Source organism: Mesoplodon densirostris, chromosome 8 (assembly GCF_025265405.1).
Source record: "Mesoplodon densirostris isolate mMesDen1 chromosome 8, mMesDen1 primary haplotype, whole genome shotgun sequence".
Taxonomy (NCBI): Eukaryota; Metazoa; Chordata; class Mammalia; order Artiodactyla; family Ziphiidae; genus Mesoplodon; species Mesoplodon densirostris.
Window position 1 is genome coordinate 74857023 of NC_082668.1, and position 26351 is coordinate 74883373.

General features: G+C 41.3%; 1 protein-coding gene across 1 annotated transcript in view; it reads left to right on the forward strand.

The window, feature by feature from the left end:
* Positions 1–23040: 23040 nt before the first annotated feature.
* Positions 23041–26351, forward strand: part of KCNJ3 (potassium inwardly rectifying channel subfamily J member 3) — a 165294-nt gene continuing 161983 nt past the window's right edge. Inside the window, exon 1 of the mRNA XM_060106747.1 lies at positions 23041–23742. Coding sequence (XP_059962730.1) covers positions 23041–23742 — 702 coding nt within the window. The remainder of the gene's footprint in view (positions 23743–26351) is intronic.

The window sequence follows — 26351 nt, forward strand, 5'->3', positions numbered from 1 at the left end:
ATATGATTATATAAAGATAAGTCTAATTTATGGCATTTGATTTATTTTCATTCATTGATAATACCGTTTGTGGCTATCTTTCTTCTAATCTAAATTTGTATATTTCTTTGTACAAAAAGGTTTAATTTACCTCTGACTAAAGCACAAAAGCTTAAGTTACTAGAACTTTTGAGGCTGGAATATCCCAATATTTGAGATATTTCTGCTTTCATACAGGCTGTTCTTCCAGGATCAAGTGAATCTTAACTCATAACATAGACGTTACTTTTGTCTTCTTGTCATGTATTCTGTGAAAATATACAGCTCAACTGAGTTAAAATATAGCAGATAACATAGATTGGTGGCATGTGTGTGTGTGTTTGTGCTTGTGTGGAGAGAGAAGTGAGTGTGTGTATCTACTTGTGATTATCTGTGGTGGAATTCTGCTTTATATTCATTGGCAACATTTATATTTTAACATAATTGACAGTTCCTAATCAGCTTAATTACCTGTTTGTTGACTTACTGTTTTAATTAGAAGGCCTGGAATTGCAAATAACAGAAAACTCCACTTTAATTGGCTTAAGAAATAGAGGAACATTTTAGTTGAGTAGATTTATTGCTGGAAGGGGAAGGGCAGGCTCAGGATTGGCTTTATCCTGAGGTTTGTAATATCATGAGGGATCCAGCTCTGTGTCTTTCAGCTCTGTCCATCTTTATATATTGGTTTTTCCTCATGATGACTTTATTAATATGACTTCAGGAGATTTAGGCCTCACATCTATACAGGAAATCATCTAAGGAAGGGAGCCCGGTTGCAACACTTCAACAATCCTGAGGTTTACCATTATTGTGTCAGTTTAGAATGAATATTCATGTCTGAACCCCATGACTGTGGCGAAGAGAATGGGATGTACTGTGTCAAGGTCACATTCCTGCACCTGAAGCTTGGAGGATGCCCAGGTCCCATTACCCATACCTGAAGCTGGGAGGGGAGCCAATTTTCCTGGAAACACTGGGATCTCTAAATAAAAACCAGAGACTGTTGGAAAGAATTAGGATAAAAAGAAAATGCATACTGAAGACATAATCCACAAGTATAGTTATTTTTTTTAAAATCTGCATTACCTGCTGCAAAAAAAAGTCGGTGATACTCACACACTCATCTCTCCTTTCTATATGGACTGACATGATTCTAATCGACATTTGAGCTATTCCTTGTGGTGTCAGAGAGTGGGAGTCAAAGAGGAATTCGGCAGGGAAGCAGAATGAAGAGAAAGCTGGACCATTTCCCGGCTCTCCTGAGTCAGGTCTTCACAGTATGGCTTCATTAATCTCTTTGAAGTCATTTCTCAGAACATCAGACACACATTCAAATGTTAGTACAAAAATACATTTCAAAGCCAAATAGGAATGCTTTTCACACCACATATCATTTTGGATTAACCACGTCTCTTTGATTAGGTGTAACTACTCCTCCAGGTTTTAGCAAATAGTGGCTTCAGGTAGGCCCAGGAGAGATAGTCAAAATATTTAACAAATGCTATGTCATGGGCCTCTGCCAATCACTGCACCCCCAGCCGAGAAGATGGGCTGCCACCTACTGTCCCTAACCTGTGAGTCCTGGTTAAATGACAGCTTGATTAGCTTCTTCCGCGGGGAAACCTTGAGTAGTTGCAGTGGATTTTTAAGATTTAAGAAAGATTTATTATTTAAACCATGCAACTCTAGCGGTAAAAACGGATGTCAAACGGCTTGATATTTGTGAGTGTGAGGTCTCTTCCATCTCTTTCACTGCTGGTCTTTCACTATTGGTCTGAACTTTTCTACTACAATCAGTAAGTATAAGTTGCTGTTTTTTAAATAGACGGTTTATCAAACACACTTAAGCTTTATCATCACGAAGAACAAATAAATCCACCTACTAATTATAAATTATTTCTCCTATACCTATATAACCAACTTATTGTTTTATTTTTCATCTGTTGCTTCAATGTCAATGATCTGTCAATTATCTTTTTTTTTTTTTTTTTTTTTTTTTTTTTTTTTGCTGTACGCGGGCCTCTCACTGCTGTGGCCTCTCCCGTTGCGGAGCACAGGCTCCGGACACACAGGCTCCGCGGCCATGGCTCGCGGGCCCAGCCGCTCCGCGGCATGTGGGATCTTCCGGGATCGGGGCACGAACCCGTGTCCCCTGCATCGGCAGGCGGACTCTCAACCACTGCGCCACCAGGGAAGCCCTGTCAATTATCTTTTATTTTATCTTTTGTGAGTATGTTTGCTGAAAAAAAGCCATCATGTCTTTGACTGCCATCCACCAATTGTTTGTCTGCATTCACAGCTCTGCCAGTTTTAGAGATGAGTAATTACAGGGCCCACACTTGAGATCTGCCAAGCCTTAAGAGAAGGATCATTTTGTTAGAAAACTCAATTTTTCTCAGAGAGGCACTGCTGGTAACTTCTGGAAAAATTTTAGTAAGTACTTTTCTCTAGTCACCTGTAGTTTCCTGAGGCCATAGTCACTGTTTTCAGATTCACCATGGAAGTAAAACCCTGGAACCAAGAAAATCAATCACCTTCGTAGGTCAGACAACATTTAGACATATTTCTCTAACATCAAGAATAAATAATATTGGCATGTGTAGATCTGTTAATAGCTAAAATAAAAATCAAAGAAACTTTTATTGAAATGATTAGAACTGGATTTCCATTGACTTTAACTGCTACTAGAAACTGCTTCTTGAGTCTTCCCTTAAGTTCTAAGCCAAAGGACAGAAAAGTAAAACTGCTTTAAAGGATCATTTGGAAACTATTGATCTCTTTTTTTTTTTTCTCCTTCTCAGAACAGGCAATGCAGTATCTTAAGCATAGTTAAAAGAAGCACATATTGACCATACTTTAAATAAGTTAAAAAAATTCTTACTGCAATATTTTATACTTTCTTTTTAATTCAGCCCCTTTCTCATCTCTGTAATAATTCATAGTCCCTAGAACCAATGTGTTGTCAAAGAAGAGAGAGTACTGAGCTTGTCAGTATGACAATTATTCCCAAATTTATTTCTGTATTCTAGATATACAAACTCAACTTTTTGCATTTAAAACTCAAATGCCCAAGATGGAATTAAAAACTTGATCCTCTTGTTTCCTATTTAGTAAATGGCAGAATCTTGTTGCCATCTATTGCTTGTAGAAACCCAGGAGTCACCCCTCACTCCCTCACTCTTCATCCACACCCAGACAATCAATTGATAATTTCCTGTCAGTTTTATCTCTTAATGTACCTTGAATCCATCAACTTTTTATTCTTCACTGGTATTTTCCTCACCCAAGTCACTTAATCTTCTTATATTCACACTTTTCCCTCCTTACCTAATTCATTCTGTCCCAGCTGTCAGCATGAGTGTATTAAAAAAACACACTCAAACCTGATAAGGACACCCTCTTATTTAAAAGCATTGAGTGGCTTCCATGACTCCTAGAATGAAAAACAAACAAAACCACTGGCCTTGACATTGCACATAAGACTTATATCAGTGGTTCTCAGTCCTGGCTTCATATTATAAATATCTGGGATGGATTCTTTTAGAATATTTCAGGTACCCCTAGGGAGATTGATTTCACTCTCTCAATTTTATTTCTGATGTTCTAGGGACAGAGTTCAGTTGGTTTAACCAGACATGCAGGCTGGAGTAAACAGGTAGAGGAATAAATGGAATGGAAGTTCCCAGAAGATTACAGAGTTCTGGCAAACCAATCAACAGGGATTCTATCACCCAGCTTGGGAAATGTTGGGAGTAGAGTTATTGGACAAATGCTGCCATGGTTTCCCCTGTGTATTAGTCAGAGTTCTTCTGAAAAACAGAACCAATAGGATTGGACCTATCTATCTATCTATCTATCTATCTATCTATCTATCTATCTATCGGAGCTATCTCCTGTAATTGTGGAGACTTAAGTCCAAAATTTAATGGGAGAGGCTAGCAGGTTAGAGACTAAGGAGACCTGTAGTTCAAGTCCAAAGGCAGCCTTCCGGTGACCCAGGAAGAGGTGCTGTTGCAGATGATGTCTGAAGGCAGTGTGCTGGAGAATTTCCTTCTGCTCAGTTGGGAGTAGGGAGGTCAGACTTTTGTTCTAGGCAAGTCATCAACTGACTGGATAAGGTCACCCACATTATAACAGGCAATCTGCTTTACTTAGAGTCCACTGATTTAAATGTAAATCTCAGTCAGAAACATCCTCACAGAAACATTCAGAATAATGTTGGACCAACTATCTGGGCACCATGGCCCAGCCAATTTGACACATAGAACTAACCATCACACCCTGTTTGTTCACTTTCTTTTGTGTAGCCTTTTAATAGATTGTTATAAGTGAAGGCAGGGTATTTAAAATGTTATCTGTAAATTCTGGACTATTTGCATGAGGATTACGAGGAAAACTTGTTAAAGGACAGATTCCTGAGTGCCAGTATGGGTTGATGGAGTCAGAACTTGCCTCTTTTACTAACTCAGCAAATCATTTTCTTCCTAGTAAAATTTGAGAATAATTTGTGTTTCTTCTGTAATACCCTAATCAAAAAAGTATTTATTATTATTTCCTTGGATTGTTTGCTTTGCTATGTACACAGTAATGATCAATGTGCTTGCTTTCCATTGTCAGCATTACCCTGAGTTCTCAAGGGCCTGAGCCAACAATTTTGTGAAGGGTATGGATACAATCCAAGAAAAAAATATGACTTTATTACCGTTGTTGTTGTCAGGAATAGGAAATCATACATAATATTTGCTTGGAATGGCATTGGAAAAGTAACCTTGCCCTAAGTTGCTTTTACCTGCCTTGCAGAATAGTTTAAATTTAAAGAAAACTGTATAACCTTTGGGTCATACTATATATTCTTCTGATGAATAAAGTTGTACATGAGATGAACCTGTCTTTATTATATTCTTACAATGAATTAGTGAACCTTCATATGAAAGCATTTTCAAAATAATTTCTTTAGAATGTAACTCATTTCAAAAATTGGTTTGGTAGCAAAAAGTTCAGTGAATATTTTTATACTACATTGCTTTTTAAGATTTATTATGTACATTAAAGAATATTAGTGATTGCGAGAACCAGTCCAGTTAAAAAATTATTTCATTTGTTTTTCTAAAATGTCCCAAACTGGTTTATCTACAAAAGCATATTTTTATATAACAGTATTTAACATACTTCTGAAACATATTTTGGAAGATGTTAATTAGGCAGTTCCTGTCTTTAAGTATTCATTCAATAATAACCATTTTTGAGATCCTCCTCTGTTCTAGGCAATAGCTTATGCTCTGGGGCATACAAATATGAATGATATAGAGTTCTTATTCTGAGGGAAGGCACATTTTAGAATTTCCAGAAACATAAATGGATAAGTTGCAAAACTATGATGTAGATGTTTAATAGATGCCTAAACAGTGAGGTACAAGGAGTTGAGGATTATATATTTGTCTTCTAGGTAGACGAGGTTAAAAATATTGTTTAAAAAAACAATAATCCTTCCGTGAGAAGTGGGAACAAGGGAGGTTTTAAAACAGGATAGGGACATGATCAATTAAAAATGCTTTCAGGAAGATCACTTGGCAAGAATTTGGTGGAGGGACTATAGTAAGAGAGCCTAGTGAGAGAAAGAACAGATGGGAAGCTATGCAATATTTCAGATGAGTGATTCTAAATTTCTGAATTAAGGCAGTTGCAGTGGAATTAGACAAGACAAGCCAGACCCAAGAGACATTCTGAGAAAGAACTGACAAGAGAAGCTGATGTGGGGAGAAAGGAGTCAATGATGACTCTAAGATTTCCATCTTAGGGCATGGCAGGGATGGTACTCAAAACAGAAGAAGGAGCACTGATGCATCCTGGGAAAGGGGTACTGATTTCAGATTTGAACCCACAAAGTTTGATGTGCTTGTAAAGCAACAATGTGGCAGAAATATTTATATGGAACTCAAAAGATATCAGGGTTGACAAAGCAGATCTGGAAGTCATCGACATACAGATAATTGCATTTGAGAATGTCGACAAGAATATTCAGAGAGCACAGTGAGGGGGAAACAGAAACAAGACAGGGATCTGGCAAACCTAACATGTATAGTACAAACTAATGGGTGAAAGCTCTCGGAGAAGACCAAGAGAATGCAATTCAATGACACTGAAGGAGAACAAGGAAAGGGTAGTGTTTTGAATTACAGGGAAGGAAAGAGCTTTGAAAAATACATCAATGCATCCCTCAGTGCTGCACAGAATTTGGACTTCCCTTAACATTTTTGTTTTCTCTGCAGCCTCCTCCATTCCCAGTGTGCTAAGAAGCTCTTCTTTTTTTTTTTTTTTTAAGAAGCTCTTCTTTAGAGATGAATATGCATCAACATCACCTTCTATTTGATATTTTCATTTTCTATATTCTTCAATCTACTGGCATTTATTTTGGGGTAAAATGTGGCATATAGGTGTAAGTTGATACCTGCCTTCCACAAAAAGTAATTTTTTTTTGGTTTCAGGTATGCACTACATCAAAATAGTTCTGCCTCAACCTTTCTGTCTCACCTGTTTCACTTGTTCCAACCCCAGTATCTATAGCCAGGACTAACTGGGGGTAGACTATGACCAACTTCACAACACAGGCCTCCTGCCTCCTGCCCTAAGACTTCCTTATTGAAGAGTAGTGATGTAGAGGCATTTTCTATTTGATGTCAAAATATGTGTAAACAGGCTGTGTGTGTGCGCGCGTGCACGCGCACACATGTGGGCATGTTGGGGGAACGGGAGTAATTAATCTCTTTGGGGCACATCCTTGACTAACCAATAATGGATGGGAGGAGGGGGCAGCTAGAGATCAATTTTTCTGCCTCATGAGAAGCCGTTGTCCATACTGCCTCTTAGAAAATGGGCTTTAAAGGTGGAGCAGTCAGTCAACTCAATCCTTGCATCCTCCGTTGGCTTTCCCCCTTCCTGGTCTCATTCTCCTTTCTTTCACCCTTGCTATCTGGGATTAGATTCCCTTATGTAGGGGTATCACATAAGCCTTTGCCTCTGAATCTACTTTCCACTGACCCTGAGCTAAGACGTTCCTCTACAATAACAACAGCAACAACAACATTTATTAAGAACCTGTTGCTGCTTCACTGGTTTGGAATTCTTTTATGATATAATAGATTTTTAGGTGGCTTCTGGGTATATAATGTGTCCAGTTGGTATCTCTTTAGCTTATTTTTTATAGTTATGTAGCATATTTTGGTATGAGATTTACCAATTATCTTCACAGTATCCTTTATTTTCCAAATGTTCTTATTTCTTTCCATTGATGCATAATGTTATCAATGTATAATGTGATCACTGTGCCATGTGATCCGTGTGTAATGTTATCAAAGTTACAGCTGTTTCTCATTTGTCAGGAGCCTGGAAAGTCATGAACAACGCAGTAGTTACCAAGTCCCTACATTTCTGAAATAAAGTGCCAGACTTCTTTGAGACATGCTCAGAGATTATGAAACTGGTTCAGTCAACATTATTTCACCTGCCGTTTAAAAGGCTGTAGCGAGACAGCTTTTTAAAGAGTTGACAGATTATTGTGTGTCCTCCTCACAATTTCCCATGAGGGAAAAAATAAAAGATAAAGCCAGATGGTAGGATTTTCAAGAGAATATTTCGTAAAGCTTGACATAGATTCCCTGGAGCTTGAGGCACCCTGGAACAAGAACCTGAGTCACATCTGGAAAGTGGAACAAACAGCTTTGCTTGGATAAGGCAGCTGAGGCAACGAGGTAAGAGGTCTCTCCCTGGGAGCAAGCTGCAAAGTATCTGTGGGGAGTGGAACTGGCTGTGGACCATTTTGAAAAGTCTCCCAAGGGTGGTCCTGCTTGGAAAGCAAAAGAGAAAAGAGATGTACTCCCAAGGCAGGAAGCTGAGGAAGGAACTCAAGGCAGCCAGCACAGTCCATCTGCAATCAGGGGGACAGCAGTAGGGAAATTCTGAGGATTCTCCAAAAGAACACTCAGAACATCTGTAAAAGAGGAACTCTTCAATCAAAGAGGCTAATGGCCTGAGGTTCAAGTCCTTTTAGTTCTCTGTCACTTCATGAACAAGACAGTGAAGCTCGGACTATGGTGGATGCCAGTAGTAGGGCACATTAGAGCTGCTGAGGGGGACCAAGGTAGCTCAAGGTGAGGCACTGCCTGCCTGAACCAGCACCTGAGAGTTGTCTCTGGAGCACACCTAGGAGACTGTTTTCGCTACCCAAGGTTCCAGTTCTGGTGACTAAGATTTTCCAATCCTATATCTGGCTACCTCTGAGGAAGACAAATCTAGTCCCATGAGCACTGGATCAGGGTAGAAATCAGCTTCCTGCCACCTCGTGGACACAGAACATGTGGCTTCTGTTGCATTATCTCTCAACCACATGGGACCACAATCTTTACCAAGCTAAGACTATGGCCCCCTCTGTGCATAAGGAAAGCAATTCCCAGTGATTCCAAGATGGATTACCTTTCCCAGCAACGTTATCCTCAGAGATTCCACAGTAACTTCCTGTCTTGTAATGTAGCACTGGCTTTTCACACTAAAGAAGAAAGAAGGGAAATCCACACATCTACTCTCTTGTAATGCAATCAGACTGAAATGTACCTATTACATGTGAGCTCCAGAGGGCCGCTGAGCTCTACTTAGCACAATGACTGGAATATTCCAATCAGAATGATTGGAGTATTCCAGGAGGGGCAAAGACAGAGTGTATAAATGAGTAGAGAAAGGATTTGACCAATTATTTTCTTAAAACTTGAAAGAGTAAAGGTTATGCAATCTCCTTGTCTGTAGATAACCTCTTTTTTGTTGCTACTTGACCCTAGCATTTTCTTTTCCAACTAATGCAACTTCCACCATCCATCACATTTTTGATGGGAATCTTCTGGGGGTCACTTGCTGTTGTGGAGGTATAAGTCTAGGTCTGCTCAAGTAACATAGGCTTATTTTTGTTTTATTTTTCCTGCTCTGTCTCCTCTCAGGAAACGTAAGGTTCCATACAGAGGAGGAAACTGTGTGTGCTATCAACTTGTCACTTCTTGGGTCCCGCCTGAGGAATGGCACATGGAGCTGCCTCTATTGGGCATTTTACTCACCAGCTGTGACAACCTCTATTCTGAAACTGGGGTCAAGATTACTCCATCTCACATCAGCCAGGCTAGGCATTTTTTGGATACCCTAATGTTCAGAAACCAAGCTTTTTCATATTAGCTCTCTCCTGCAGTGTTAATATTGTTCCACAAGGGCACCAAAGCATGCTGTTTATAGTCAACATTTTTTTTTTCCCACAGAGTTCTTAATGAAACAGCTTATTCTTTTCAATTTAGAATCCCATCAATCCTTCCCCACACCTGCATATTTGTAAGACTCATGCATTATATTACACCATTAGTGCCTGGATAAGAGATATTTTGTGTGACAGATAACCTACAGCAGAATTGCTCATCCCACTATGACTAAGGCTTTGTTACAGTACTAGCTTCTCAGTCTCATTCCTTCTTCCCTTGGAAGGAAAGAACTTCCTTTCATGAGGCTTTTAAGTCCTTCAAGGAATTCACTTTCATCAGCTCAGCCTCCTCATTCCAGAAATGTCAGAGAATCCCAGAAGTGCACACAGTTTGGGGTGAAGCTGGCATCTCTCCTTCACCTTGCCTCCCTTCCATTTCGTCTATTAAATTCCAGAGTCAAGGAAGATGGACTACACCTCTCAGAGTGCTGTAGTTTCTCAGCTTTCCTGTGGACCACCATGAGAAAGGAGGAAAGGTCTGTGTTGATGAGGTTCTGTGCCCCGACCCAGCTTCAACAGGAGTAGCTCTGCTTTTACCTCTTTTATTTTTCCTTCCTCATAAGTTTTCTTTTAAGAAGGAGTTCTAAGACTTTTATTCTTCCCCACCTTCACTTACAGTTCTAGACGGTACATAGGGTCATGAGTTATTTAGCATTAGAAACTATTCAAAGTAACCCTGGTGTTAGTGCAGCCAATCATACTTTATTGCAAATAGATGATGAATACTATGCAATTCTAGAAAACAATATAAATTTTTCTTCCTTCCACAAACTCATTGTGACAGTTTCATGAAACTAATTTATTACTTATAGGTGTCCTGGTTTTTGAAAATAAAATTCCCTTGCATTATAATGTCTGTATTAAGATGTTTCTTAGGAAATTGTATATATATTTTTAATCAATGCTACAAGTTTTTGCTTTTATTTGAGGTAAACCCTGAAGTTACAGCTTTTCATACTATTTGAAAGACATGTAGAATTGAAGTATCAGTGTCACTTTTTATAGTCCAGCTATTTTGCCTTTAAATAGCACCAATTTGTTCATTCTTATGTTGGGTGGGTTTACTTTCTAAAAGTCATTATTTGAAACACTCTGCTAGCGTTTCTAGATATTTGCAGTTATTTTATTTACTTATTTATTTTTTAAGGATTTATTTATTTATTTATTTTTGGCTGCGTTGGGTCTTCGTTGCTGTGGGTGGGTTTTCTCTAGTTGCAGCAAGGGGAGGCTACTCTTCCTTGAGGTGCATGGGCTTCTCATTGCGGTGGCTTCTCTTGTTGCAGAGCACGGGCTCTAGGTGCATGGGCTTCAGTAGTTGTGGCACGCGAGCTCAGTAGTTGTGGCTCGCGGGCTTAGCTGCTCCATGGCATGTGGGATCTTCCTGGACCAGGGCTCGAATCTGTGTCCCCTTCACTGGCAGGAGGATTCTTAACCACTGCACCACCAGGGAAGCCCCTGCACAATTATTTTAATAGCCTAGCCCATCCCCACCCATCCCCACCCCGATCTCTGAATTTCAAAATGCTCTCTTCTCACTTGTGTCATTTTGTAACCCACACAGAACATAATGAAAGGTTAATGGTGATAAAGCTGAGTTGGTGCAGCTGCTGATCTCTTTGACTTAGTGAGGAAAATGTTTTCAATAAACCTGAAAAACAAAATCAGGATTATAAACCGAGGGTCATTTTGGAACCTCGTTACCCTTCACAGAACTGTTCCAACTTTATTTGAACCTTATGGTTTTACCCAATCCAAATCCCTCAGAGAGATTTCTCTGATTTTAGGGGTTATTTCTTCCTGCATTTTTTACCTTTCAGCTCTTGCAACTGCAAGGACCCCCTTGGTTTTGCCTTATATCAAGGGGAGTATGAATTCCAGGCACTTCATTGGCTTCAAAAACTATCATCATACCGGTGAACTTTGTGAATTTTGAAGACTGTCATGGGGAGGAATGATACCTCCTAGAGTGACAGGTCCCCCATCCCAGTGCTGAGGCCTCTCCCAACTCTTTCTTTCTTCCTCTTGTCTTCCTTCCTGCCTCTCAGGACTAACAACCACCTCTTGAGGCCTGACCTTGAAACAGTTCCATCTACTTTCACATGTCTCAGAGGCCGCTCAAACACTTTCACTTCACAAAAAGTGTTCTGGTGAATAATTCTTTCACCATTTCATTACAGGAAAAATTTAAGGAAGGTTTTCATTTGCTTTGCTTCCAGCAGGAGTTTTGTTGTTGTGGAGAGTGAGTGGGGGCTATATTTTTGTTGGATTGTTAAGAAGCCAATTCTTTTCTTATATAAGAAAAGGTGGTGGTGGTGGTGGTGGAATGAGATGGTTGGTGGATTTTTCCTCCCATCAATAGGCAAAGGTATCCTGAATAAGAGTGAATGAAAGCGCCTATTAGAACACAAATAGCAGAGCCAGTGTAGGGTAACTTCAGATACAGCCAACACTGACAGAGAAGCAAGAAAATGGGAGCAAGTAGGGAATGAAAGTAGAAACACTCATTTTTGTTGAGTTGAGAAAACAGAGTTTGTAACTTGTGACCCACAATGTTATTATAAAGGAGGGTCAATATATTAGAAATCTTTTGAGTTTAGTTATTGCTTTAATTTCATAATATTTCTGTTGTGGCACGTGGCCTCAGTGGTGGCTGGCGGGCTCTAGAGCACAGGTTCAGTAGTTGTGGTGCACGGGCTTAGTTGCTCCACAGCATGTGGTATCTTCCCGGACCAGGGCTCGAACCCATGTCCCCTACATTGGCAAGCAGATTCTTAACCACTGAGCCACCAGGGAAGGGTTGTAAAATCATCTGTAAGCTAATAGCAAATTAGAAGTTCTCTATGTCGATTTTTTTTCATTTAAAGACAATCTTTGAATTTGTTTTTCACTGAATTTGAAAATATTTTGTGCCAGAAATTAGACTCTTTGCTTTATGCAGATTGTCATTTAATTCTCACATCACAGTACCTCAGTGAGGTAGAAGCTATATCTATTTCATTTTAAAAATGAGAAAAGCCAAGAACAGGGAGGTTAGTAACTTGCCAAGGTCACAAAGCCAGAAATTTCAAAGTGAGGATTCATATTCCAACAGTTAGGGGCAAGGGCAGAAGTCTTAGTCAAGACCCTGAAAAGCCTAGTGATTTAGGTAACTTTGAATTGTCTTTTGATCATCCAATGTACCAGTAAGTATCAGGATGATTAATAGAGGGAAATGTTAGTAGTTTGTTATCCCTAATAAAACAATGCCTTTTAATTATTTTTAAATATTTAAATGTATGATGACAGATTTATAATCACCTACTGATTGACTTAATAAAATATTTTCACAGTATATGTTTTTGTCCCACTGATCTACCTTTTATCTCACTGAGTAGAGTTGGAACAGGAGACAATATGGGGATTCAGGAACAAAGGGGCTGGGTACCTTAGTCACTTTGTGTATGTATTGCAAAGACTTTATCACTGTGTCATTTGGGTTTGTTTTGTGTTATCCAAACTTCATTAGTGATTGCAGTCTCCTCTAAATATGTGGACTTCATATTCAATTTCAGAAGAAGAAACATTTTGAAACAATGTGCGAATAAAGGAGAAAAATAAATGACACTTCTCTTTCAGTATGACTATCTACTTGATAGCAGGGATTCAGAAAGGAATTTTAATTAGTAAATGCTTTGCATTAAGATGTTTAGTCGATATTTTTCTTTCAGGAGAATCACAGTAGTGTGTGCTGTGTTGGCCACTGGTAACATAGCTAATTTAATGGCACAGTTTAAATGAATTCTGCTGACTACATTGTCCTTCATCTAAGTTACCTCTAACAATTGGTATGCAAACAGCTATAGAGGCAGCCTTGTCATTCATTGGTATTGTCAAGAAGCATAAATAATCACTATGTGACATTTTGACACAAGGGTTTGTTTAGTGATGTTTGCATACTGACATTGACAGAATATGTGAGGACATTTCATCAGCAACAACTTTAGCCTCACAGAATGCAAAAAATAATATGCACTTTACTGATGGCTAGAACTGGGCTGTGACCTCCCTCTTCCATCTTCTCTTTCTCCCCTTCTCTAATTGTTAATCCTTATTATTTGATTTTGCTAAAAACTACTGCTGGAAGAACTTTATTTCTATGTACATGGAAAGTTAATTCATTATTTGGTCATTTCACAGCATGTTTAATTTCTTTCTTTGATTTTTCACCTTGATGCAAAACAAAAACAATACAGAGATGTAACTGTTGAACAGCAGGCATTTTCTTTATATTATATGCACAATAGATTGTTAATACCCATCCACTCTCCCTACAGAGAAATCTACAAATTAAAAAATTTTATCAATCACCTAAGCTCTTTTTTGGAGAAGAGACTTTCCAATTAGCAACTAGGGATGAGAGAGGGGAAAAAGAGTAGCTTTGGTGAATCATTACATTTAATTATTACTTCAATGCCAAGATGTTTCTAGAGCCACAGTATAATCTGTGAGTTCACAATAAATAGGTAGTAGCTCTCTATGAGTAAATTAGATACAATTTTTACTTTCAGATCAGTTCTGAACAATAATTGTTAACTTAACCGGAAATTTGAATTGCTGAAGCACCCACTTTGTAAGTTGAAGGAGGAACCACATAACAGGGAAATGGAGAGTTTTAATGCAACCCCAATCTACCCCTGGACTTTACTAATCCCCAGGGCCTCTTCTGTTATCTTATGGAGAATATGAAGATGATCTCTGCAAGACTGGGTCATCACTAACATGGGTGAGTTTACGCTGTCATTTTATTGAGTGAACGCAAAGCTAAATGAAAAGTATTGAGAGTTTTCCCTGCGTAAAAACTGGGAGGGATTCTAGAAATAAGTGTGTATAAAAAGGACATCCTAGTTTCTAGCGGTTATTGTCTTTATTTCTGTAATTCTTCTTCACTCGCTCCTCTCCAAATAATTACGTAATATAAAGCAGATGTCCAGCTCTGCTGATCCCAGCTTGGCTGTCAGCCGACGTGGCCACACAGGTTCATGGGTGATGTGCTCTGCCACTGGTTAATCAGTAATCTTTGTGAGAGTTTTAATTTTTGTGCTCTTTCTTCTTTCCTTACTTCTTCCCTCCTTTTCTTTCTTCCTCCCTCCCTCCCTTTCCTAGTTTCATTTTTAATTCATGAAAGTATGATAAATAGTGGCGAAGGAAGATTTTAAAGACAGAATTTTTACATTCACACCCACATTCGCAGAAAGCTGTAGAAACATTATTAATGAAAAAACTTAAAACATTAATGGGCTTAAGAATTCAGTGGCCCCAGATCCTTCCATTCATGTTCATTATTTATGAGTGTGGGTGGTAGGATTGGATGAAACCGCGGTCAACCCACACTGCCTCCTGCTTTGCCCAGGTGCTTTTCCAAGGAGGGCAAGATCCTCCTGTCTGCTTGCATTCAGATCCACATGTGTTGGGCTCTGGTGATTTGTGAGAGTACAGGGGACAAGGGGGTCCTAATCCCAACTGTCTCTCTTTGGTGCCAAAGAATGGGGCCTCTGAGTGGGGGAGAAAGATTGATGATACTTACATGTGTGACATTTCCCAGGGACGATCCTGCACTAATAGGTATGCAGTTCCCAAAATTAGTGTTTCCCAATCCTAGCTGTGTTGTCAGAACCACCAAGGGAGGTTTTGAAAAATACTGATGGCTGGGCTCTATGCCCAGAGAATCTGATAAAATTATTGGGGTGGAGTCCCAAGGTGATTCTAATGCACAACTAAAAACTATAAACAGGACAATCAGAGTTCAGAAAATTCTGTATGTTGTTCTACTCTTCTTTCTAACCTGGGATTCCTGCTGTGAAAAGTTTCTTGATTTCTGTTCTCAATCTCTTTATCATCTAGGATCTTTCATAACTTCTCTTTTACTCTCTTCTCCTGTCCTATGCCCAACTGTTCCATGACTCCTGTCTCTCTCTCTCTGTCAAGCCGCCTCAGTCTTGGAAGATGCTAAAAGAAGTTATATATATATAACTTAACTTATATATATATAAGTTATATATATATATAAATATATATATATATATATGTTTTTTTTATATATATATATATCTACCCTCTATAAGACTATAAATGAAGCCAAGATCAACATGGCCATGGGCTATTACTACCCACCCCTGCCCCCGCAAAAAAAAGAGATTCATGTCATTGTACCAGGACAAAACTGAAGATTTACACACACAGTCATAAACAGTTGGTTAGATTATACTAGTATTTCTGGATATTTGTAACAAAACTTCTGAAAAGACCCTGATAAACTCCACTTCTCTGACTGGCAGCCTTGGATGTTTGCCATTTGATCTGCCTTCAAGAAAAACCTGCCTTCAGCTGGAAGGAGTGCATGGCATGGGTTGGCCTCCAGCTACAGCACCTTTCCCAGTCTGATACAGGTTTCAGCCAAAGTCATGTTTTCCTGAGGGCAGTCCCCAGCCAATGACAGCTCAGCAAGCCCAGGAGGACACAGCCACCTATGCTCAACATTGTACTCTTCCAATGGCCAACTATTGCTCCGGTTGGCAAATTTGCATTATAGTCTGAGTGTCTCTCTATTCAATTCTGTTTTCTCTCTTTTCTTTTCATTAGTGTCAGATCAGCATCACAGCCTAAAGTCTCCTTCTGCTTCATCCTGTCCCTTCCCCTTTTATCTTAGGTGTTACCCCTAAGAAACCTTCTGCCTTCTTGCTTTGTCTTGGTATCTGTGTCCCAGATAAACTGTACTGGCACAATCTGTCATTCTAACATTTTAATGAAAATTACAAAAGTTGCGTTTTTATTTTCCAGTAGTGAAAAATAATTGCAATTTTTTTTGTATACACTAGTGCAGAAGGTTCGTGTGAAAAATTTACTCTATCACCTTCAGAATGCTACTGTTTGTATTTTTTCTTACAATATTTTAATGTTTGTAACTTTCTATGAATATAATTTATTTCTTATCTTATTCCAATTATGTAGAAATGTTACCTCCTAGAAATCTTGTTATTAAAATTCTATCTTCAGATTTCTAAAATAAAGTCATTTGGACAGAGGGAATTTAATGCTTAAAAAATGTAAGTGATTCCAGTTTGATAGGTTTGGAAAATTCACCTTTGCTGGAACAGTATTTCTTTTTCTTTTTCTTTTTTCTTTTTTTGCGGTACGCGGGCCTCTGTTGCGGCCTCTCCCGTTGCGGAACACAGGCTCCGGACGCGCAGGCCCAGCGGCCACGGCTCACGGGTCCAGCCGCTCCATGGCACGTGGGATGCCCCCGGACCGGGGCACGAACCCGCGCCCCCTATCTCTGCAGGCGGACTCCCAACCACTGCGCCACCAGGGAAGCCCTGGAACAGTATTTCTTAAAGAGACTTGTTCTTCTGAACGTTAATAAAACAATCTTCTTCCTTTAGATGCTTAACACATTGTATTACTTATTATTACTGTTGTTGTTAACATATTTTGTTGGCATTATGTTGCCATCATTTCTGACCTGCACAACCCTTGGCATGGCACTAGGCACATGGCTTATGCACATTAAATGTGTATTGTATTGAACTAAGTAGGATTCTTGTACGTATTTTGACATCTGGGACTTCATCCATATTCTCAGGGGAGAAATCCTCAGAAGTATTGATATAACTTCAACTGACACAATAAAGAAAGCAAATTATTTTTTCCTTCACACCCTTCCAACAAACGTTTGAGTCTGATAAAACAATTATTTCTTTTCTAACAGACCTCGAGTTCTGGAAGACTTTTTTAAAGTCCTTATTCTTTCATAAAACAGAGTATTCCCATGTATAGCTTTGGAGTAAAGAGAGGGTTTAAGTCAGGGAAACCTTGCTAAATAAATGGTCTCCAAGTGACAATGGCATTTTGCCTTTCTCTGAATCGTCGGGCGGAGGCCAGAGTTTGGAGCCAAGATGAAGGGCTGGATGAGTCATCTGCTATGGTATGGCAATGCCTCTGTTCTCAAATCTGCGCAATCAAATCTCAAACTGATTTCTCCCTTTCATTTCTTTTCCTTCTTTTTTTGGCAAGAGAGAAAATAACTTCGGTATCTTTTTTTAGGAGGGTTGAAAAAAAAAAAGGAACACCATTCTATTGCCCAAAATTGCATACAGAATTTCAAAGAGTGACCTCTTCCCAGATATAGCAGAGCTTATGGTGGTAATGGGAATGTGTCACCTTTTGAAGCGTAAGACCTTCAGATCCCAAGCCTGCCCATCTCTTCACCGGACTTTGGAGAATGGTAGGATTAGGAGTAAAGGAGTATTGAATATAATACCATTTTCACCCGGGAGTAATTAATATTTCTGGCCATGTGGACTATTTCATGGTGGGAGTCACTGTGGCAATAAGTGAATGACGAGGAGATGGACTCCAGGTATGCTGAGATGTTCAAAGCTTTGCTTTTTTCGCTGTTGGCAGATTAAGTCATTTTTAGAATTTGGACTTCTCAGGGGCAGAGGTTTTTTTCTTTTACATTAAATCTACTCTTTTCTCCACACTGTTCTGTTATATAATAGGGTGAGTGTATGTGCAAAGTCATGCTTTTTCAGTATTAAAACACAGAATCATATCCTTCATTTTTAAAGTTACAGTTATTTGTGTTATTACTAATTTTGGACACAGCAAATAAGCCATTGCCAGAAACATTTCTGGGAAGAATAAATATGCAGCTTGTTTAGAACAGAGTTTGTTGTTAAATATAGCTTTGATCTCCCCTCCACCCTGCCACAGCCCCGGCCAAGAACTGCACGGTAGTTTGTTTACAATCTACCACCCTATCTTTAAATGTTGGACTCCAAATGTGTATTGTGTATTCTGTAGTTCTATTTTCCAGGTTGTTCTGGCTTTGTGGCTTTGGCTGAAATTGTGTGCCTCTCCTTCCTTTGACCCATTCTCTTCACAGTGTTTCACTTCAGTTCATCAGACAGCACCTGATTAGGTGGCCTTCTGTCATCCATTCCCTACACATCCTGCCTGGCCTCAGCACCGTGGGGCTGGCTGCCATCCAGAACCTCATCATGGAAGCAGCTGTCCTGACAGAGGAAGATGCGTTTGGTTCATCTTTAAACATTTTCAAGCAGTTGGACTCAAGGTCACAAATAGGCCAAAGGTTCAGTCACGTTTAAAGTGTGACATGATGGCATCCTGAAAAATCTTTAACTTTTCAGGCAATACTCTTTCTCTCAAAGAAGAGAGACCTTGAAAATGGGCAGACATGTTTTGGAATCCCTGCTCTACCATCTTGCTAGCTATGTCATGGAAATACTAACTGTAAAGCTCCAAGTAAGTTGCCTGGCACGTTAAAGTAGGCTCAGTAAATTTTAGTTCTCTCTAAAAACGTATTAAATATTTATCATGTGCAAGGCAAGGTTGGGTAGCTGGAGTGCTAGATGGTATCAAAATAGTAATAGGTGGATGCTCAGGGTGCTTACTATTTTATAGGGGAAATCTTGGTAAATTCTGAGCTCAAATACAGGCTAGAAAGTAAAAACCACATTGCAAATCTAGGGGAATGAGAATTCAGAGAAGGGATGGATTACGGCTAGTGGGAGGATAAGGTAAATGTGGGGGAGATAGCACTTGAAGTAAAAGCTGAAGGAATTTTTCCCTTCTCTTGTGTGTACATTAGAGATGGTAATTTGGACTTTGTAGGGATAGAGAAAGAATACTTAAGTGACAAGACTGCAGTTGAGCAAATGCAGTTAATGTTTGGGGAATTGCTAACAATCAAAGTTGGCTGGATCAGGGCCCACATTAAAGGGAAGATAGGGGATAAGTTTGGAAAGATAGGTTAGGCTATATTCTGGTGGACCTTAGATCTCAACCTGTATGAGAAACGTGGTGGAGTGGAGGGAGACCCTGGCTACAGAGCAAGAATCCTAGACTCCTTTCTAGGCATCTGGGAAGAGATAGCAGAACAACTAGGTTCTGGAGATTCATTATTTTGGGTTCAAACCTCAAAGTTTCCACTTATTAAGTCTGTGACAGTCAGCAAGTTATTTCCCCCTTCTAGCCTCTAGACCAGACCATGTCTCTTGAAGTATAAACTTATTTGTTTATAAATTTAGTTGTTGGAAAATGGCAAAGGTTTTTCATAGAAAAGTGTTTTTTAAAAAGTGGGAATGTTTAAAATCTTGGAAATGAAATAATTAAATGAAACTATCAGAGAGCTCTTTAGTTTCCATGCCACTGCTAAACATACGATTCTAAGGAGACAGATCTAGTAATACTACCTAGGACAGTTTGAAGTAAAAGACTAAACGCAAGAACATCATCTGACTTTGGGTCTAAAATGAAATGGGGATTTGAAGAAAGTTAGTACCATTTTTAAAAGAGGGATATTGGGGCCTCCCTGGTGGCGCAGTGGTTGAGAGTCCGCCTGCCGATGCAGGGGATACGGGTTCGTGCCCCGGTCTGGGAGGATCCCATATGCCGAGGAGCGGCTGGGCCCGTGAGCCATGGCCGCTGGGCCTGCGCATCCGGAGCCTGTGCTCCGCAACGGGAGAGGCCACAACAGTGAGAGGCCCGCATACCGCAAAAAGAAAAAAAAAAAAAAAAAGAGGGATATTGCAGTGGGGCAATCAAAAGGATTTGGCAACTGATAGAATATCAGTTCTAAAGCTAACAAGCACAGGAAGGATTACTTTGTTTTAATTTACATGCTCTTTTATATTAAATTATTTAAGTGACCTGATTTAGTGATGACTTTTAATTCTGTGTTACTCAATGCATGTGGAGTTTCTAGTGACGTATGTATATGGGTATATGTTATTGATCCAGCAAATACTTATTGTGGACCTGGTATGTGACAGATAGTGTTCTAGGTGTTGGAGACAAGGTCCTTGCTCTTATATTCCAGGACTCTGTTGGAGGGGGAGAGAAACAACAAACAAATGAAGAAAATAGTGGCTAGAAAAAGAAGTGTCATGAAGATGAACTAAGATGATATGGTAGGGGGTACCTGGAAAGCTAGTGAAGGGGCTCTTTTAGGAGGACGCATTCAGGCTGAGCTAAATGACTGAAGAAGCCAGCAACGTGGAGTGCCAGGGCAAGAACGTTCCAGAAAGAGAACACAGATAGGCAAAGGTCCAAGGATGGCGATTATGCCTCAGTGGGTTTCAGGAATTAAAAGAAGCCAGCCTGACAAAGTCATCATGATTAGGGGGAGAGTAGTCAGAGATAAGAGGAGAATATGTGTTAGTTCCCAACTTGGGGCCAACTCCAAACACTCATTCCTCATCTCTTGGCCTCGTTGCAATTTTACAGCCCAGTCTATGACATCCTTCGCAGCAAAAGGAGTTAATAAAACCACATTCATTCTCTTTTTCAGGCACCAACTTTGGGAAAATGTTCAAACTGCCAATTTTTCAGAGGAGAAAGCTGGGGGTCAAAGATGTTTAGCAACTTGCTCAGGGTCACACAGTTTGTAAATGGCAGGGCCAGAACTCAACCAGGTCTTATGATCCAGGCCCAGAGCAGTTTCTGCTTCCCACAGTGTCACTTTCCCTTCTTATGTAATCCTAAAGAATCACAGTCACTGACCTCTTATCAGAGAGCCCGCAGGAGATGTCTGTAACCCTGGATAGGCGTTTTAACCAAAGGACAGTGAAAGAGTCCTCTATTTATGGCTGACAAGGTGCAGGGCTTACCTGCACTAAGGTTTAGAGATAGAGAATTAGAAGGGAGCACCTATTGGCAGAGAATTGGCAGAATGATTATGTACTTATTTTCCTTTGCCTGGGAGTCTTACAGCAGCCCCTTGCTTTCATAACACCATGATTTGATAACTTTCCAGCAAATTCAATTTTATGTGTTTGGACGGAATGGAATATGCCATAAGAGACCATAGCATCTTAGAACAAACATGAAATGTGGTTAAAAAAAAAAAAAAACCTGATGTTTACGCATGGGCACTATATTAGCTGTTTCTGCACTTTGCCCCTCCATTAAGTTAACTGCCAGGCCTGGGCCATTACAATCCAGCCGTGTTCCCTCAATTACAGCCACACATTAACTCCGGACATTCCAAGTCTTTCTAATAGCCATTTTCAGGGAGGACCGTGAGTTTTCCTAGGAGTGCTTCCCCTCCTTTCTGTTCCCATCTTGAGCCCCCTCTGCTACTTGCAACTCTGAGTTCTGAACAGGCTTATCTCGAAGCCAGTCGGGATCCCTGTTTATGATGCATCCTCAAACCCAGGCATCCGTTTACACGAGAGCCCTAGTTAGGCATATTGTACTTCTCTCCTTTCAAAGAGCACATTTGCTGCTTGCTGGGGGCTTTCTGCCTGATGCAGGGGGGCGAGGAAGGAGAGTTCCTTTGGGAGCAGATTTAGAGTCGCTTCTCATTGGAGGGGCTCGCTTTTTCCTGAGCTGCCAGACACTGCAGGCTCAACTGAGGCGCGGAGGTGCAATTCAGGCTGGTGAAACAGTGGAGGAAGGCAGGGACAGGCGGGGCTAGCGCGGCTCTGCAGCGGATCACAAGCACCAACACACACACCGCTCTCCCGCCGCCCCCTGCTCGAGCCTCGCTTCATCTAACCGGGGCCACAGAGACGCGGACAGGGAGTGGGGGACCGAGGAGGGGAGAGGACAAGGCAGGAACCGTGAAGCAGAGGAAAAGCTGGAGCGGAGCTGGTATTTCACCTGAGAGTCTGACCCGCATCCCGAGGCTCAAACCCCCTACAGCTGCACCGTTGTCGCCTGCTGGGAGAGCACGGCGCCAAGGAACCCTCGAGTCCCGCTCCCAAGTCGTTCTGTGCCCGGCGCGCCAGGATCCTTCTGGTGGGGGGCAGCGCGGTGCCCTCAGGAAGGTGCGGAGCTTGGGGGACCGGCGCTGGCGCCCGTCGTGGTGCCCCAGGAAAAGTAGGGGCGAGGAAAACCGCCTTCAGGGCAGAGTGCGAGGCCAGGCTGCCGCTGCCGCCGGCCGCGCCGCCTGCTGCGCTCTCGCTTGGGGTGAGTGCTCGGCTTTAGCGCACCGCCGCGTCTCTGCAGCGCTCGGGGGCGGCCTGAGGGCCCCGGTGGCGCCCGCGGAAACTCAGCGGCCCGCGGACGGCAGGCGGGCGCGTCTCCGGAGTCCGGAGCGGGGACTCTGAGCCCAGAGGGCGTGGGTAGGGTCTGCTGTACCCGTGCCCGGCAGACATGCCTTTGGGCGGGATTTGGGCCAAAAGATAGGAGGCGGGAGCGCCGGAGGGAGCCGGGAGCCGTCCCGCGGGGCGGGCTATCGGGGAGCTGCGGGGAGGGGGGGAGGGTCTGGTCCGAGCAGGTAGCGCCGCTTCGGCAGCCCAGCGAGTTGGCCATCAATCTTAAAACAGTCAGTTTGGGAGCGCTGCAGGATAGTCAGGAGGGCTGTGGGAAGGCAAGAGGGGGCCCCCGGGATGCCGGTGGTGAGGGAAGAAAAGAGAGGCCTCGAAAAGCTTGGGGGCACATTTGCGCTCGGGTTCCTGGTCCTTGCAGCCCTCCTGCCTTGAGTGTGGGAGAACACTTTTTTTGTTTTAAGACTCAGCGTGGAGAGAAAGCCTCCGTCCCAGGGGAGGAGAGGCGTCTGCGGGGGGGCAGAGACCGCAGCTACCTGCCGGGTGCGCCCCCCACCCCGGGCACGCCGGCGTTCGTCCCCCCTCTCTCCCGCTCCCACCTCCTCATTGGTGCTGGTTTGCAGCGCTTGGCTCCTGCGCCTTCGCTTCGCGTTTGAATCTGGCTCGCCCCTCCGTATTATGTCTGCACTCCGAAGGAAATTTGGGGACGATTACCAGGTAGTGACCACCTCGTCCAGCGGCTCGGGCTTGCAGCCCCAGGGGCCGGGCCAGGGCCCGCAGCAGCAGCTTGTGCCCAAGAAGAAGCGACAGCGGTTCGTGGACAAGAACGGCCGGTGCAATGTCCAGCACGGCAACCTGGGCAGTGAGACGAGCCGCTACCTCTCGGACCTCTTCACCACCCTGGTGGACCTCAAGTGGCGCTGGAACCTCTTCATCTTCATTCTCACCTACACCGTGGCCTGGCTCTTCATGGCGTCCATGTGGTGGGTGATTGCCTACACTCGGGGCGACCTGAACAAAGCCCACGTCGGCAACTACACGCCCTGCGTGGCCAACGTCTATAACTTCCCTTCGGCCTTCCTCTTCTTCATCGAGACCGAGGCCACCATCGGCTATGGCTACCGCTACATCACCGACAAGTGCCCCGAGGGCATCATCCTCTTCCTCTTCCAGTCCATTCTCGGCTCCATCGTGGACGCCTTCCTCATAGGCTGCATGTTCATCAAGATGTCCCAGCCCAAGAAGCGCGCGGAGACCCTGATGTTTAGCGAGCACGCGGTGATCTCTATGAGGGACGGAAAACTCACGCTCATGTTCCGAGTGGGCAACCTGCGCAACAGCCATATGGTCTCCGCGCAGATCCGCTGTAAGCTGCTCAAAGTAAGTGCTACCCGCCCCCTCTCCACCTGGCGACCGCCAGCCCTCAAACCTGGGAATTAACTCACCTGAGAGCCACCCTCAGGCTCCTAGTCTTGCCTTACACCACAGGTAAACTTCCTTGTTTGGGAGCTGGGGAGGGCGTGGAGGACTGGGCAAAGAGAGTACAACGGACAGTTCTGTTTTTTTTCCCACCCACTCTCGTGCTCTTATTTATTTTATTTTATTTTTATTTATATTCATCGGATGTATTTGTGTCACTTTCTGGACTAGTAACGCCAACGTAGTGGTGTTGGCTCCTGGACCTCTGAGGTACACGAGTGCCCCATTCTCCTTCCTACACCCTTGCTGCTTTGCTCTTTAGAGAGCTTTTGAGTTGTTGTCAATAGGCTACTCCAGTAAACTTGAAGTATTAAAACTGAACAGCTTTTAGTTTGAAGAAAAAAGTGCTGAAATTGCTTTAATTTTCACTTAGGGCTTTTCTGTCTTTCTTTTTTCAAATTTCTTCTTTTCCCCCCTAGTAGTATTTAGCAGGTGGATTATTCCTTCAGACCCAAGAACATTTATTCTAACTCTATCTGTGGTCATCTTTTTTAACAAGTACACAAACCAGAGAAGCAGTTTATAAAGTGGAAAAACAACACCTGGTTGTTTTCAAGTTTTATTTTTACCAAATATTTTCCTAGAGAAATATTCTGTGAAAGCGTGAGTGCTTTTCCTGTAGAGTCTCTTATTAATTTTATTCTTAATTGCCTGTTTCTATGAAGCCTTTGTCAATTACAGATTTCACTTGAAGCTTTTCAGCATCCATTAAAGAAGATTGCTTCCTACCATCAGCGGTGTAAATGCTAAAAGAAATTGCTCATGGAGTGATTATTAAAGCAAGGCCCATCTAGTCGTTAGAGGGCACTACTACAAACAAGAAGAGAAGCCCACTCTAATCATTCACCCAATTAGAGTCTGGGAATGAGGGATACAAGCCCAGTTCTCTATGTGTTATTTACAGTCCATCTTTTTGAGGGATTTGCCTTAGATAGTTTTCAAATGTTCATAAATTGAAAAGATGACCTCAGTACAGTCTTAAAAATTTATCTGAGATTGCATGGAAAAACCATAGCCCCATCTAGAACTTAGCATTAATAAAATGAAAATCTGAAATATTTAAGTTGAGATTTTTGCCTTTGAGATTTCAATTTTACTCTACAGGTCTCTATCGTTTTACACAGCCTCAGTTTATATGGTAGTTAAAAGTGGTCCAGTGTGCTTTAAAAAAAATTTGGCTCTTGTGTCATTTTCATTACTCATTTACAAGGTCTTACCCTAAATATTCTTGACCATCTTGCTCAGTATAGTGTTGGACTTAAAGCAGCTCAGTTGTCCTGTCACTCCACATCATATGCATATTTACTATGGTACAGACAGTAAACAAACTAATTGTGTATAGCTTACTGGAAAATTTTCAACCTGGTTCTGCTGTATATGTTAAGATAATGGTGAATAAATAATTTGAGTAGATCATATTCTTTATAATTAACTCCAATGGGCTGCATGTAATTTTTTTTTTTAATTTAACTTAGTATATCATGTTATGGACCACATTTGAACTGAGTTGTTTGGATCAGACTAAACATGTTGTAGACATGTTTGTTGCAGGGGTGTTTGTTGTATGTGCCTATTTCTATGAATAGAACAAGATATATAACCTCTCTTTTTAGGTTAGGCCTACCAGCAACACTTTATAAATGTAGTGCAAAAGTCTCTGTCGTAGAATCCATGTTCATGTGTCACTTTGAGATTTTTACTGAAGAGTAGTTTATCATCTTGATTGGTGTATTGGAAACTTAAAATTAGACTTTAAAGGTCAGTTATTGCTGTTCTCTGGTTTTTCAAACATATAAATACATTTATTAAAACAAATATCTTTTTGAGGAAACATATTTAGATGTTTTTAGACTATCAAATTTTATTTTAACAAAATCAGAAATAATTAGAATTAATCTACATAGTAGATTTTGTTTTTTGTTTTTGTTTTTTTACAAAGTTGTAGTGAATCTGAAGCACCCAGTGTCTACAGTGGCTCAGGACACTGATAGTGATTTTTATGCAAGTACCACATATACCACAAGGAGTGTCCTGATCAAACAAACAAAAAAAAGATTCCTACTGTTGGCAAACTTGGAGCAAGGTGCTATATTAACACAAGGTGATAAAAACATCTAATTAAAACAATATGTATAATGTTCTTATAAAATTCTTTACTTTTGACTTGTTGGGAAGATGTCAGTGCTAAAAGTAAAAATAATTGGCACGTGGAGTCAATTTGTATTTAAACAAAATTATGGTGAAATTCTGTCCTGCTTTTTTTGTGAGGGGAGAGGGTTGATCAGTGGCAGCTCTTCATCCAACCAGTTACTGTAGTTTGCTTGAAGTTGATTTGTCCTGTAGCCATGGTGATTAAAATGAATTCTCATAGCTCTTGTCATTTCCTTAGACTTCATTTAAAAGGAGCCATGTTTTATTAGGAAACTAATAACATTCGGCAAAATCAGAGGGAAGATTTGCCTTTAATAAGTGACTCTCATTTTCTTTTAGGGACTGAGATGAAGTGATCC